The sequence below is a fragment of the Gymnoscopelus braueri genome (assembly GCF_963280865.1).
Source record: "Gymnoscopelus braueri genome assembly, chromosome: 1".
Classification (NCBI taxonomy): Eukaryota; Metazoa; Chordata; class Actinopteri; order Myctophiformes; family Myctophidae; genus Gymnoscopelus; species Gymnoscopelus braueri.
In genome coordinates, this window is record NC_137603.1 from 39,066,181 (window position 1) to 39,079,860 (window position 13,680).

At 41.8% G+C, this 13,680-nt stretch overlaps 2 protein-coding genes across 4 annotated transcripts in view; one reads left to right on the plus strand and one right to left on the minus strand.

Annotated features, from left to right (window-relative positions):
* sh3gl3a (SH3-domain GRB2-like 3a) overlaps window positions 1-8,022 on the plus strand; it is a 38,200-nt gene extending 30,178 nt beyond the window's left edge. The window contains exons 5-11 of one of the 3 annotated variants that reach the window (XM_080436842.1): window positions 91-224; window positions 712-870; window positions 1,851-1,954; window positions 2,867-2,988; window positions 3,308-3,340; window positions 3,629-3,694; window positions 5,064-8,022. In XM_080436842.1, coding sequence (XP_080292968.1) covers window positions 91-224; window positions 712-870; window positions 1,851-1,954; window positions 2,867-2,988; window positions 3,308-3,340; window positions 3,629-3,694; window positions 5,064-5,266 — 821 coding nt within the window. In that variant the 3' untranslated portion in view covers window positions 5,267-8,022. The remainder of the gene's footprint in view (window positions 1-90; window positions 225-711; window positions 871-1,850; window positions 1,955-2,866; window positions 2,989-3,307; window positions 3,341-3,628; window positions 3,695-5,063) is intronic. The other 2 variants (XM_080436844.1, XM_080436843.1) reach the window with 2 other exon arrangements.
* A 1,684-nt stretch (window positions 8,023-9,706) lies between these two features.
* gjd6 (gap junction protein delta 6) lies at window positions 9,707-10,912 on the minus strand (the record flags this gene model as incomplete). The annotated part of the gene is made up of 1 exon (XM_080436711.1): window positions 9,707-10,912. One exon carries the CDS (start codon window positions 10,910-10,912, stop codon window positions 9,707-9,709), a length of 1,206 nt encoding a protein of 401 aa, XP_080292837.1.
* Window positions 10,913-13,680: the final 2,768 nt, after the last annotated feature.

The window sequence follows — 13,680 nt, forward strand, 5'->3', positions numbered from 1 at the left end:
TTAAAACGTGCCTTGTTTCTTCTATAGCTCTGGGAAAATGGTGACTGCTGACTCAGCTGTGTGGTTGCCGCTTGTCTCTCTTCTCCTCAGGTGGTGCCCTAGTGGATATGGGTGAGGCCATGAGGCACATGGCTGACGTCAAGGACTCGCTGGACATTAATGTCAAACAGAATTTCATTGACCCTCTGCAGAACCTACAGGACAAGGACCTCAAAGAGATCACGGTAGAATAACATGAAAGTCATATATGATATTTATTTTTTTATATATAATGTATTACACCATTCAAATATTGTGTCGTGACACTTACCCCAAAATGTGTTCTCTGGTATGATACACTGAACAGAATCGATTACTGAACAGTATTAGCAAATGCATTTGCCTTTCATTACACAACAATGCCATATTTGAGAATTCAATTATCTGTATTCCTTCATATTAATATAAGACCATAAACCATCATTGATTCTTAGAGGGAAATTGAGGTGTTATAGCAGTGACAGCAACAAGGTTGAAACACAAAAGCTACAGGTAAAAATAAAAAACACAATTTATGCCATGTGTTTAAAAACGAATATATGTACAGTACAGTCTATAAACAACCAATGTATTAATGCATATACGTATGTCTATCAACACTCAATATAATGAATTAATATCTATCAAATTAATTAATTAACAGATTCGGTTTGTTTGTATCCCTCTGTGCAGCACCACCTGAAGAAGCTGGAGGGTCGTCGATTAGACTTTGACTATAAGAAGAGGCGACAAGGAAAGATTCCCGAGGAAGAGATCCGCCAGGCTGTGGAGAAGTTTGAGGAGAGCAAAGACCTTGCAGAGAGGAGCATGTTCAACTTCCTGGAGAATGATGTGAGTAGACATTTTTCTACTATGGTTACTATTGTAACTACTGTGGCAAGACTACCAATAATGTACAGTACATGGACTATCCGTGCTACATTACACTGTGCAAACATTCAGACACTATACTACAGTAGAATGTACAGTAGAACGCTCATAGAGTAGTGTACCGTGTCAAGGCTGTTGTAAAGGACAGTTGTTTCAATGAAGATCTAATTTGGTCACACTGTGCTTACTCTCAAACTGATTAAGTTGTATCTGTCCTGACAGCCAGTAATTTATGATTTACTTTCTTTTTTTAGGCTGTAAAAGGTTTGTCAATAATGTTATATTGGATTAGGAGACCTGTATCATGAGGTGAAGTCAGTAAGAATGAAAGAAGCAAAATGCTTACTTATACATGCATACAGTATACATTATAGTATATGTACAAAATATTATTTTGTAAGCTACACTCTTCAAATATACTGTACTGTCTGTAATTGAAATGTATTTGGTCAAATTGATTGATCTTTTTGGGAGAAACAGAATGATAGTTTTGGTATATCGGTATATTTGGTATATCGGTATATATTGGTACTGTATCGCCTTTAGTTGGGGTTAGTTACTTAGGGTATTGTCACTGTACATTTGCACATAATGAGAAATGTGTCCTCTGCATTTAACCCATCCTAGCTATTAGATTTAACTCTTTAACTGCCAGAGTTAAAACATCGTCTATAGCTGCCCTCGCCAGCGATTTCGAGCGTTTTTACTAACCTTTGAAAAATCTAAGGTTATATCTTTAATAAATGTTATCCTTCACAACGATCCACCCGGAGATTGCCTCAAAAGCCGTAGGGGGGTCTCGGAGAATCAGGGGGAAAAAAGCGAGCCGTCGGGATAATTTTTGTCGAAGGGACCCTGGTCAGTATACTGTAGGGTTTAAGTGTGTAAATGATTTTGGTTAATGTCATGTACCCATTATACTCTATATGTGTGGATGATAGGTGGAGCAAGTGAGTCAGCTATCAGCATTGATTGATGCAGCGTTAGAGTATCACCGGCAGTCCTCTGAAATCCTGGATGACCTCAGCACCAAGCTACAAAAGAGGTATGGAACAGTATAGTATACACACACCAAACATCCTCATGTATATCCATAGATATTTGGTAGAATATTTTCACTCTTTAGAGTATATGCCTCCTGACTGAGTGGGTAAAGTTTCAGGTAATATTTCCACTGCCTTTTTGCCAAATCACTGTTTTCCGGCTGTGTTACGCCTGACTAAATTGGGAAGAAAATGGAAAGAACTAAAAAAAATTAAGAACGGAAAATCAGAAGCTTTTCAGTATTGAAAAGTACCTTGCGCTACACTTTATTAAAATTGGCTAATGGGAGGGCTGGCCGGTGGGCCGGCAGACCACATCAGCATGCTCATGTCACTATGACTCAGCCATAACCATTTAAGGAGTTCCCAATGCAGCTACACCCAAATATGGTGTGTTGTCTAATCTCAATGTGTCGTCATGCCATCAGGCGCAAATAAATCAGTCGGCTCCATATATGGGGACAAAATGCCCGTACCCATATATGGGTATATTGTTATTTTTACAACATAAACAATAAACCGTGCGCCTCTGCTGGAGGCTAGCTGTCTTTAAAGGAGTAGTTCATCCAAGAGATCTTATTTTCGATCAATTACACACCCCATGAACACCGTTGGGCTAGGGTGGGCTGCAGCAACTGGGGGGGCCTCAGATTTTTTGGTGAAGAAAAAAAATAATATATATATATATATTTGTTTTTTTTGCGCGAGCGTGCATGTGTCCTGCGAATGGGGGCCTCGAAAATTACTCTAGCCCATGGGCCTCAACTCTTATAAATCCGGCACTGCCCATGAAGCCTTGAATCCATTGTTTTTGTCACATTCCTAAGCCAATAATTTGATGTGATGCATTTCTAATGATTCTCGTAAAACTGTATTAAATAGAGCATTAACCAAATAATCTCTTGATCTCCCAGGATATCCACTGCCAGCAGCAGACCCAAGAGAGAGTTTCAACCAAAATCTATCATGTCCAGCCTAGAAAACATCAACAGCCAGCATAATGGACTGTCCTACAGTTCTTCACTCAAATCAACAGGTACAGTTGAGCTACACTATACTCGGTAAAATTCTCAGTGTTCTTTTATCCATGTGATACTCTTGAGAGTGTACAGTTAAGGATTTCACTGTGTGTGTGTGTGTGTGTGTATCTGCAAGTACAATAGACCACATCAGGGCAGGCATGGTCTTTTCATTGTCATTCTATTGCCGTTTATTTTCTACAGACAGAAGATCAATTATCTTTTAACTAATTTTTAATTTGCGATTTTTTTCCAGGCTTATTATGCTTTCTCTGTCATTTCCATCTCATTGTCCTGTTTGAGTTCTAGAGATTTTTTTTCTGTCATTCCTTACAGATATCCAGATTAACAACACAGTCAATGGCAAAAGTAGGTATACATTTTAATATGTAGCTGTCAGGCTTGCATCTTATCCATCTTCAGGCTTTAACCTACAGCCTTCTGTGCTACCATGAGCTTCTAAACAACTCCAGCTTTGTTCACTTTGTGAAATACCTCTACTGCCCTTCAGTGGTCTATGTGTGAACTGCAACTCCAAAGCTCATTTGTGACATTATTTTGTGAAGATTGTTTTGCTTCAGCGTGCCTCTGTCTTTGTTCATGTGTGTGTTCTGCACGCCTCATCATCATGTGCATTTCTCCTCATGTATCGTCCAGCCGATCACTTCACCTCTGTTCCACTAGCATGGCCTGACTGCCCTACTACCAATGGCAATGTTCACCGTGAGTAACATACAGTACATACAGACAGACAGACAGACACACATAATAGTACATCAGTGATGACCCCCCCCCCCCAGGTCTATACAGGGCAACAGGGCATGTTATAGGCAAACATTTGGCAAAAATAGCAGATCTACAAGCTCACATCGCAATGGACGATGTCGTGAGCTTGTAGATATGCTATTTTTGGCAAAGGGATTTGGTGTAGACTGTAGAGGGACAAAAAGAGGAGACGAAGTACAGACCTCTGGAGGACCCCGGGTCAACAAAGTATGTAGGCTTAAGTGGTTAAACACCATTCTGTGCAAAGATTTATGTTAATCTGCACACTTGCATGCGATCCATTGCATTATGATTGAAATTTGTGAAATCAGCAATACCTAAGATAAGCTGATGAAGGTCTAACAAACCGAAACATTGTTATATTCCCATTAAATATTTGTTTTTGCATTTGATGACCGTGTGAGGGAGTTTTTTCTTTCATTATGTCCCCACGTCAAATGTATTAAAGAGGTGGTGCCATGTTTTTGCACTTTTTCTGTTTTTCATGTGTCTATGAGGTTGATAGAACTTCATAAAGCCCCCCGGTGGTGTTTTTATGGTGTTTTATGTCTTCTCTGACTATTTGGAGTTTCTTCCTGGAGGCTGAAACCTTGAGGGTCAAACGTGCCAATAGAGAAACAGCGCTTTAGTGACATCACAAAGCCATACCCTCCCCCTCATTATCATAACACAACAGGTGTGGGCATGAGGAGGAGGAGGGACTAGGACAGGTGGGTGGTGCTAAGGTGGTGGAGGAGGTGCTAAGGTGAGAACCAGGTATACTTAAGGAACTGGAGGCGTGTCCACATAAAAACATAATTTTAACAATTTCTGTACACTTTTTTTTTGTTGAAAAAAATCCTTACATAATAATAATACCTTCTGATCAGGTTTTAGGGTTGAAAAATATCATGGCACCCCATCTTTAACCCCTGCCTTAGTCTCTCATTAGAAATTGTATTAAAACTGCTTTTGAGATACATTTTATACATAAGAAATGCTTTATTTATTTAATTATATTTAGCATTGAAATACAATTACATATTATACCTGAAAGGTCACAAGTCACATCTCTGATAACCACTCACACCCATTTTAATTCATCATATTTGGCTGGATTGGCTTTGCATTTTGTGTTTGTTGGCTTCGTAAACGGTCTGATCGGTTATTGTATAGAACTCGTTTTTTTCAAGTTAAGTTGCCCGGAGGAATAAAGGCTTTTAATACTGCAGATATTGTGCACGCTGCTTCATTTCAATATTAGATACTGGGTCTGGGTCCTCTCTTAAGCCTCATTCTCCTTTTCATCTCCCTCTCAACAACGTAGAGACGGAGTTGCCGGACCAGCCCTGCTGCCGCACCCTCTACGACTTTGATCCGGAGAACGAGGGAGAACTGGGCTTCAAGGAGGGCGATGTCATCATCCTCACCAACCAGATAGATGAGAACTGGTACGAGGGAATGATAAATGGAGAGTCTGGCTTCTTCCCTATCAACTATGTGGATATCATCGTCCCCTTGCCACAGTGAGACAGAGTCCCGCCTCCACAGACCTCAGACTAATCGAGCCTGAGGTATACTTGGATATGCTTCGTGTCTAGCACCGAAAATAGCAGATCTACAAGCTCACAATGCATCGCTGATATTTTGATGCGAGATGCCCGTGCGCAGTTACGTTTAAATCGGGTGACACACTCAGCACACAGCCTCGACTCCAACCCACCACTCTGCCCTAGAACTTGACCTGGAGCCCTGTTGGACTTGAACCTGATTCATATCTGGTGTCAGAGGTTGTGTTTTTCCCCCATGAGCCCCTCGATCAGAAATGTTGGTAATAACAGTATTTTTTCAATGATATTTTTTTACTTTGAAGCCTGACTGACACCGAAGCCATTAAGTGAAGTCTCGACCTCAACACACCCTGAGACCATTAGGTTCGGCTGTGTTCTGTTTGGAATTGAAATTATGGGGTGAAAATTTCAAGCTCTGCTGCACCCATCCTTAGATACAATTCCACTGGTCAACCTTTATAAAATCAGCGTCTGGGCCAGTTCTGACTGATCCTGTTCTGAACCAAACTCCCAATCGCTCTGCCTGAGCCTTATTGCGCATTGTGTCTCACATCGAAAATAGACTATCTACAAGTTGTAGATCGTCTACTTTTGGTGTGAGTTACCGGTGAGCAACTAAATATAAATCAGGCATTAGTGTATTGTAAGGGTGCATCACATCAGAAACATTAAATACACTGTAATGCCTTTATCTATTTTATAGTATTACATTGCGACTCAGTTACAAAAGGCGTAGTATGAAATTGCTAATGGAAATATGGTCACCTGAAATTGGATTAGCCTTTATTGTATTTATAGTAGTCATGTTATCAGTGATTAGCAGCTACTGTTGATTCACCCACAATTTTAACCAAAAGCGTTGCGTTATGTTGCTAACCAAAACATAGTGTAGGAGTGGGTTATCATCGTACAACGGAGAACTTCAATGTGTTCCAATGGAGACTTCCAATTTGACTGTGTTATGTATTACATACATATTACAATACAGTCATCCTGTTCTTCTTTCAGCAACAACTCAAGTGACGTGTTACCAAAGGTAAAATGCTAAATTGAGTTATTCTTTGCCCTGTTTACATACATGGTCAAATCCTCACTGTTAAGTTTAAATTAAATTAACTGAGTATTTGACTGTGTACAATAACATGCCGTTGGGTAGTACATGCATTTGCATTATACTGTGGATGTCAGCATTAGAGCTGACATTCACAGTTCCCAAAAAGGAGATTTGGGCAATATCTTTAACAAATAACCATGTGGCTACTGTATATACAGTATACATTGCAAATGTCCTGTTTCGAACAGTGATTATATTGGGCTCTGAAAGGTGTTTGAATCCTGCATTGAAGTAGGAGACTATATTGTACAATAGACGGTAGTTTTAAGTATATGCTACGTGATGAGAATTTGTATGTGTTGGGTGTTGGCCTGTGTCACATTCTAGTACTCTTTGTATGATCACAAACACAGGTGCGCTAATCTCCACTCCACACACTTCAATACAATTCAATTCAGATGAACTCATATAAATTCTAGGGCTTAATTATAGATCAGACACACATTTGGATACAGTAACCCCACTAGCTATGGACAAGGAAATAAGGAATTCCGGTACTTAATCTTTACCTGGTCATCAACCAGCTCCGTTGTTGTCCCCGTGGCGGCTTTCTGTCTCTCGTCGTCTGTTCAAATCAGTTTGGTGCTCTTAACAAAACTAATCAAGGAAGTATTCCGTTACAGGTCTCCAAATGACTTCTCAGTATTGGTGCGTCATCATTACTGGCTAGTCCCCCAAATAAAGTAGTTCTTGACAGTGTGCTGGGAAAGGCCTCTCCACACCAACCTCCAAAATGGATGCCAGACTCCAAAAATCTTCAAACACCCAAGGCATACAGGTGATATCCAGTCAAAGGAAGGATTAACCACACCCCCTTCTTTAGCCAATCAATCAGACAGTATGACCTATACGCTATCACCTACAGTACATGTCCATGACTTGTAACCTACCGTAACAGTACCTCTGTTTTTGTAAATCCCTACTTGGTGCAAAACTACCTTTGCCTGTCTGCCTGCTGTGCTCTTACTGTAAGTGTTGCCTAAACATGTTTTTCTTAATTGTTTTAAGACTGTGAGGAACTGAGCTAAAAGTCATTCTCTCTGAATGTTCCTTTCTCTTTCTCTGTGTTTACATGGTCTGACTTTTTGTGACATGCCGTGGCCTCATAGTAAGGACCACACCACTCGCTCTGTGTCCTACTGTATAAGGATCAATGCCTTGTTTCACTTGAGCTGTTTTTTTAAGTGCTTTTTGAATTATTGTCTGTATTGCACTGAAGCTTTAGATCCTACCTACTACAATGACACTCTTAATGGACATGCACACAAATGTGTTCTTTCTCTTGTTCTGTCTTTGCCTGTGTTGCACTTTCTATATACAATTCACCATGGGGTTCAAATGGCTCTACTGTATCAAAGCTGTGTGTAGATGGTAGATGAGTCAGTCCATATGACCTCAGATGTACTTTGTACTGTACAATAATGGAACTGTTAAATCCACTATGTGACTTTATCCTGATGTGGGGGGGGCAACGTCCTATGTTCAGATCAGACTCTAGAATAATTATTTTGAGGGTAGAATGTATTAGAACTTAATGTGAGTAGGACACACACACACACACACACACACACACACACACACACACACACACACACACACACGCTCGCACACGCACACGCACACGCACACGCACACGCACACACACAAAAGAAAGACTTGTGAAATTCATTCCAGATCAATTGGCTATTGTTTGGCTTGTAATGTGATGAGTAGCCTACAGCTTTGGTTCATGGCTCTCATGATAAACCTGTGGTTATTTAGGTTGTGCGTGAGGGTGTCTGACTTGGTGCAATGCCTCAATGGCCTGATAACTGGCAATAGCCTGGCCTGGGAATAGATGAGGCATACTCCATTCTAAGCCACTAGAAGACAGTAGAGTAAAAGAGGTTAGTTGAGAGCTATTCAATGGCAATGCCATAAAGAATTTTTTTTGCCATAAGTGTGCATTTTATTTAATTGTCTTTTCTTTTTTGTATACAAAGAGTTGCTATTTTAGTGTACAGACATTACTCTTGGCCCATTACTCAGGTTTGGGTGTTGCTACCAAAATGTACTCTTAATTTGTTATTTTTTTTGTTACATGGACCAACTATACTTAATGAACAGTAGGGGAAAATGCAAACAATGTCATTTTAACTATTATTGGCCTGCAATTTCTGTAGATGTAAAAAGGTGTTGCATGAACATTATTTTTAACCCAAAATGTTCTTAACATCAGACATATACATTTGTTACGGCAAAATAATTAAAATGTTATATTTGACCCCATTTAAGTTAAAGAGAAAAAGTAAATTTAATGCACAAATGGAGAAACCCATTAAAATCATAACACCACTTTATGCAACACTTTGCTTTCATTGATTTATTTTTAAATCTAACAGCACAAGGAGCTCTTAGAAATAATGAGCTATTTGGTCCTCAGTTATCAATTACACAGGGGGGGTGTCCAAGTAATTTAATAATGCATTATTTAATTCAATCAGTTTTTTTCTTAGAGTCTGTGAAAGAGAAACTGATATTGAGATATGATAACAACTGGTTTTGTTGTTATTCAAATTGGTTTGAGACAATCTTGCTTATTCTAAGAAAACCCTGAGAGAAATAGTTATGAGTGGATTGATCTCCCTTTATCAAAGATTTTCACTTTGTTTACTAAAAATAAACAAGAATTCACAAGTACGATGGACATTACTTTCCCCAGTTTGTATATTAATATTCAAATCACAGGCTCTTTTTAGAACACTAAAAGAAGATCCTTTACCCCTCTTTATCTCTTTCTGTTAAACCTTCCTGTCCTGAAATCTCAGTATTCGTTTTTCAACAAACTTAGAGTCGTTGGAAACTGGCTGCACATTGAACCTGTTTTCTGTGTAATATTTCTTTTCTGTAGCATAATTTATACAAAAGGTGTTTTATAGATGTTGTAAATGAATATATTAAGACATATATTGCGTAAATAAATGACAAGCAAATACTGTGCCATCTTTTGTGTGCATTTTCATGTGTTTATGTGTGAAAAATTGCATGCATAGTTTTATGACCATCTGACAAGGAGCAGAGGTTGGATCCCAGACAGTTGCAAATTCCCACTTTATTGAACAGGAAGTGTGCAAGCTTTTCAAGGTTCAGTTTCTCTTCCTTAATCTGCTAATTCAGATAGAGTAAACATCGCATCAGTTTCACATCGTTTATTTTAGACGTATCAAGTTTGACATTTTCTACCAAGGTTATCTTGCTATCTCCATTCAGCTTTCATTTTCAACGGACCCCATTGCTTTGTGGTGTTCATATCCAGACCTCAGTGCTCTTCTGCTTGGACCCCCTGCCCTCCCTTTTACTCTTCAGTGGCTGCCTCTCTCCTCTGTGGGAGTCTTGGTTCTTAGGCAGCTGTAGCCCTGTCTCCATTCTTAATTTGGGCTCCTTGAACGGAGCACAGTTTCCAGCGCAGGTCCAGTCTGGCTTGTGGCCTACTACCAGATCCAGGGTGGGCAGGGAGGTGGCGCTTGTCACATCCCTGAAGCCCAGAGAGGAGTGTAGAGAAGGGCTGTCTGGAGGAAAGGTCTCATATCCCCCTTTCTTCCCTGGGTAAGCCCCCCAGGAGCCTCCCTCCCTCACCTTAACTGCCATTCGTATCTTCTTCCAACCCAGGTGGTTCAGTTCCAGTAGGTTGAGCAGGATGCAGAACACACCCACGCAGTACATGAAGAGTAGGAAGATGGTCTTCTCTGTGGGCCTGGAAACATAGCAGTCTACCGGCTGGGTACAGGGGGCTGAAGAACACAGGAAATGGACTGGCACCTGGAACCCAAACAGCATCCACTGCGCCACGACGAAGCCGACCTCTAGAATGGCCCGCACGCACACATGGAACACGTAGCACTTGGACAAAACCCCTCCAGAGACCGTGGGACCCCCCCTGTTCCCATCCCTGCACATGCGAAGCGGCACTTGGTCCAGGGATACCACAGTGTTGGGGTCTCCCCTCTGCAGACTCTGGTTGTTGATGCCCTCAAGCACATCAGCCAGGCTGTGGCCCAGATGCTTGTGGGAGCGGATGGAGCAGCTGTCGGAGTCGCAGCTCCGATTGTAGGCTTCTTGACCGCCGTCTCGCGCCCCGCTGAGGCCCGCTTCCCCGGGGGTTGTGCCCTGTCCTTGCCCCTGCCTCTGGGCCATGTTCTGGGGTAGCTTGGAGAGGTTGTGCCAGGTGTAGATAATGAAACAGAGGGACGGTGTGGAGACACTGATGATGTGGAAGACCCAAAAGCGAGGCTGCGAGATGGGAGCGAAGGCGTCGTAGCACACAGTGGGGCAGCCCGGCTGCATTGTGTTGCACACGAACATCTCCTGCTCGTCCGCGTACACGTCCTCGGTTGCCACAGCAACAATGAGCAAGCGGAAGATGACCATGACTGTGAGCCAGAGACGGCCAATCATGGTGGAGTGCTGGTGAACGGCGTCCAACAGTCGCTTGAGCAGGGTCCACTCCGTCATGGTGACCTGCAGCGGCCGGCTGCCTCGGGGAGGGACGAGCTGCCTGGAGCACTGCAGTATGTTGGGGACAGATCCACCTCTCCTCCTCCTTTCCCAACTTTGATGGACTGGATGAAACTCTCTCCTTTGGGCCACTCCTGAGATGGGGCTGAACAAACACCAACTCCCTGTCCTCAGGACGTGGTCTAGCCTAGATAATCTAGACTACTTCTTCACCACCAGATTGAATTACTTACAACTAAAACACTTCATGCCCCCATAAGTGTCATGCAGTTAACATAGTCTTCTACAACTACTTTTTACCCTCTCTACGGCTACAGTGTACTCTGCTTGCCTGCAATGTAGCTTACCTTGACATCCCCCAGCCCTGCCTGGTTCTGCTGTGAGTGGACAGGCACTCAGGCGCTGAGAGCCCGAGCCCATTGGAAGAGGGAGCCATCTCATCCTTTTCAGATAACAATGGGTTGGCGCGTGCGTACTCGCGCACACCAGCTGGATGACCACTTGACATGAGTCACATGGTGTGCCCTGGCTCTCTCTTGTCTTCAGGGTTCCATTTTAAAACCCCTCTGAGAGACGGCACCCTTCCTCCACTGGAGGACTGACTGATAGCACCCTCTGATAGAACATTCTTCATAGATTACTCCTCTGGAAGCTAATGGGCCCTTCCTTTAATGGAGAGGCGCTTATAAATGTGGCTGCATACTTCATTACAAAATGCACATGAGCATGTTCGCTGTCACGCTCCGCAAAGCAGTTCAAAGCTGTTTGGTTAGGCAAAAGAGATCCTAAAATATATATTTTGTATAGATTTGCTTTTGTATTCACCATCTGGGACCCTACCTGAAATAAAAATAACATCCGAAGCTTAAAGTGATAAAAATGAATATGTCCCATATTTACTATCTGTGGAAATAGTGTCAGGAACCCTGGGTGCCCAATGAAGTCTTCTCTCCTCATGGTTGTTTTGACTGCTCCTCTAGCCACCTGCCAAGGCTCTTATCTGTGGTTTAAAAAAAGACCCTTGAAAGGTCTGCTCACATCAAATCACTGAGCCCCCAGATAAAACACTCAGTGACCCCTTTCTTTACTTCAAACAGGTCTGACTGTCTGACCCTCCGTCTGTCTGTCTGTCTGTCTGTCTGTCTGACTGACTGTCTGACCCTCCGTATGTCTGTCTGTCTGGTCTGCACTGCATATTATTTCTCTATATCAATAGTGTGAGAACATTAAAGTTGATGTATATTATTTCCTTTCATGTTTTGGAGTGGAATCAAAACCCCTTATTGATGTAGCACTCTAAGAATGAAATCTGTTTTTTTTAGGGTGTTCAGTACAATGGCCATCAAAAACAGAGTGAGGGGGGGCTCTCTCAACCCCATACTGTACTCAATGTGTTCTGTTGTTGAAGATGTGCCAATTGCATCCCACTAAAATGGAGACTATTGTACAGTATTTCAGCTGCAATGCAAGGTGGCAGGAGTACAACTGCTCTTTATTGTTCAGACAGACAGGGCTGTCTTGTCTCCCTGTTCAACCTCACCTCTTATTTTTCACTTCTATTCACTCCTTAATACACACAGTGAAATCCACATAGATGCATTTGCACTCTTACTACTACTTATTGTACTAATATTTTCTATTATCGTTATTGCACCTTTACTCTTTACCTGTGCCTCTGCTGGGTTTCAACCTTGCTACTGTCTCTCCAGGGATCAATAAGGTTCATTTGATCTTATCTCATTTATACTCTCAGGGTTGAATTAACACTAAGGAATTTACCGTGCAGCTCAGTCATAGTCAACTTTTTCTATTCTTACTGGGGTCACTGGCACTCCATATGAGTGCATGCACTCTCATGCACACAACCCACACAAACAGATGCTGAAACAAGAACCTACAGTAGCACACCCGAATTCACACAGCATTGATAATGGACAGAAAGGGCACCGTGTGTACATGTACAGTACACGTGGACGGCCGGTGAAGTTGTAGACATTTGATTTAACCGTATGTTAAACCGTATGTTTTTTTTTATTGTTTAAATGCAATTCCTAAAATATTATTTTAGCTACTTGTGGGTACAAATGGTGGTAAAACCTACAGTGAGTACACTGTCTGTGCATGACGGCCATGGGGCTGGACTACAGAAGTGGTATTCAAATGTGTCTCAAATGGCTGAGTATGTCCGGGTATTCCTCCCAAACCAACACTATGGAGGGCTAGTGACAATAACCAGGCACTGAGCAGTATTGAGGAGTGAGTCCAGGTGTCAGAAAGAAAGAAGACAAGAGCGAGTTTGAGCACAGAGCAAAAGACAAGACAACCGTATTTTTCTGTGAGTAGTAAAGAGCAGCTCTCACCACCTTGTATTTATTGGCCTTCATGGCTCATAGCTGGCTCCCTCGGCTCCAGTTCTCCCAGAGATTGACATTTATGATCAAACCTGAGGACAATTGGCTTACAGCAGGTTTGGCTTAGTTTCTCACTTGAGTTCTCAAAGTATACACTCCCTGTATTGCCAATACGATTGTTTCTGAACTTACTCTTATTTATGACTATTGTTCATATATTTTCTAATATAAATTGGTATTTCTGCGTGTAGCTAGATGAAGATTGGCCTAATCAATATGGGGGTTTGACAGTTCAAAAGGGCATATTTTGAGGACGTCAATGGAAATAAGTCCTGGATTTTGTTGTGTTTTATCCTTGATTGTTTTTAACCAATGTGTAGGCCTATATGAGTTGTAGATACACTCATGTTTTAT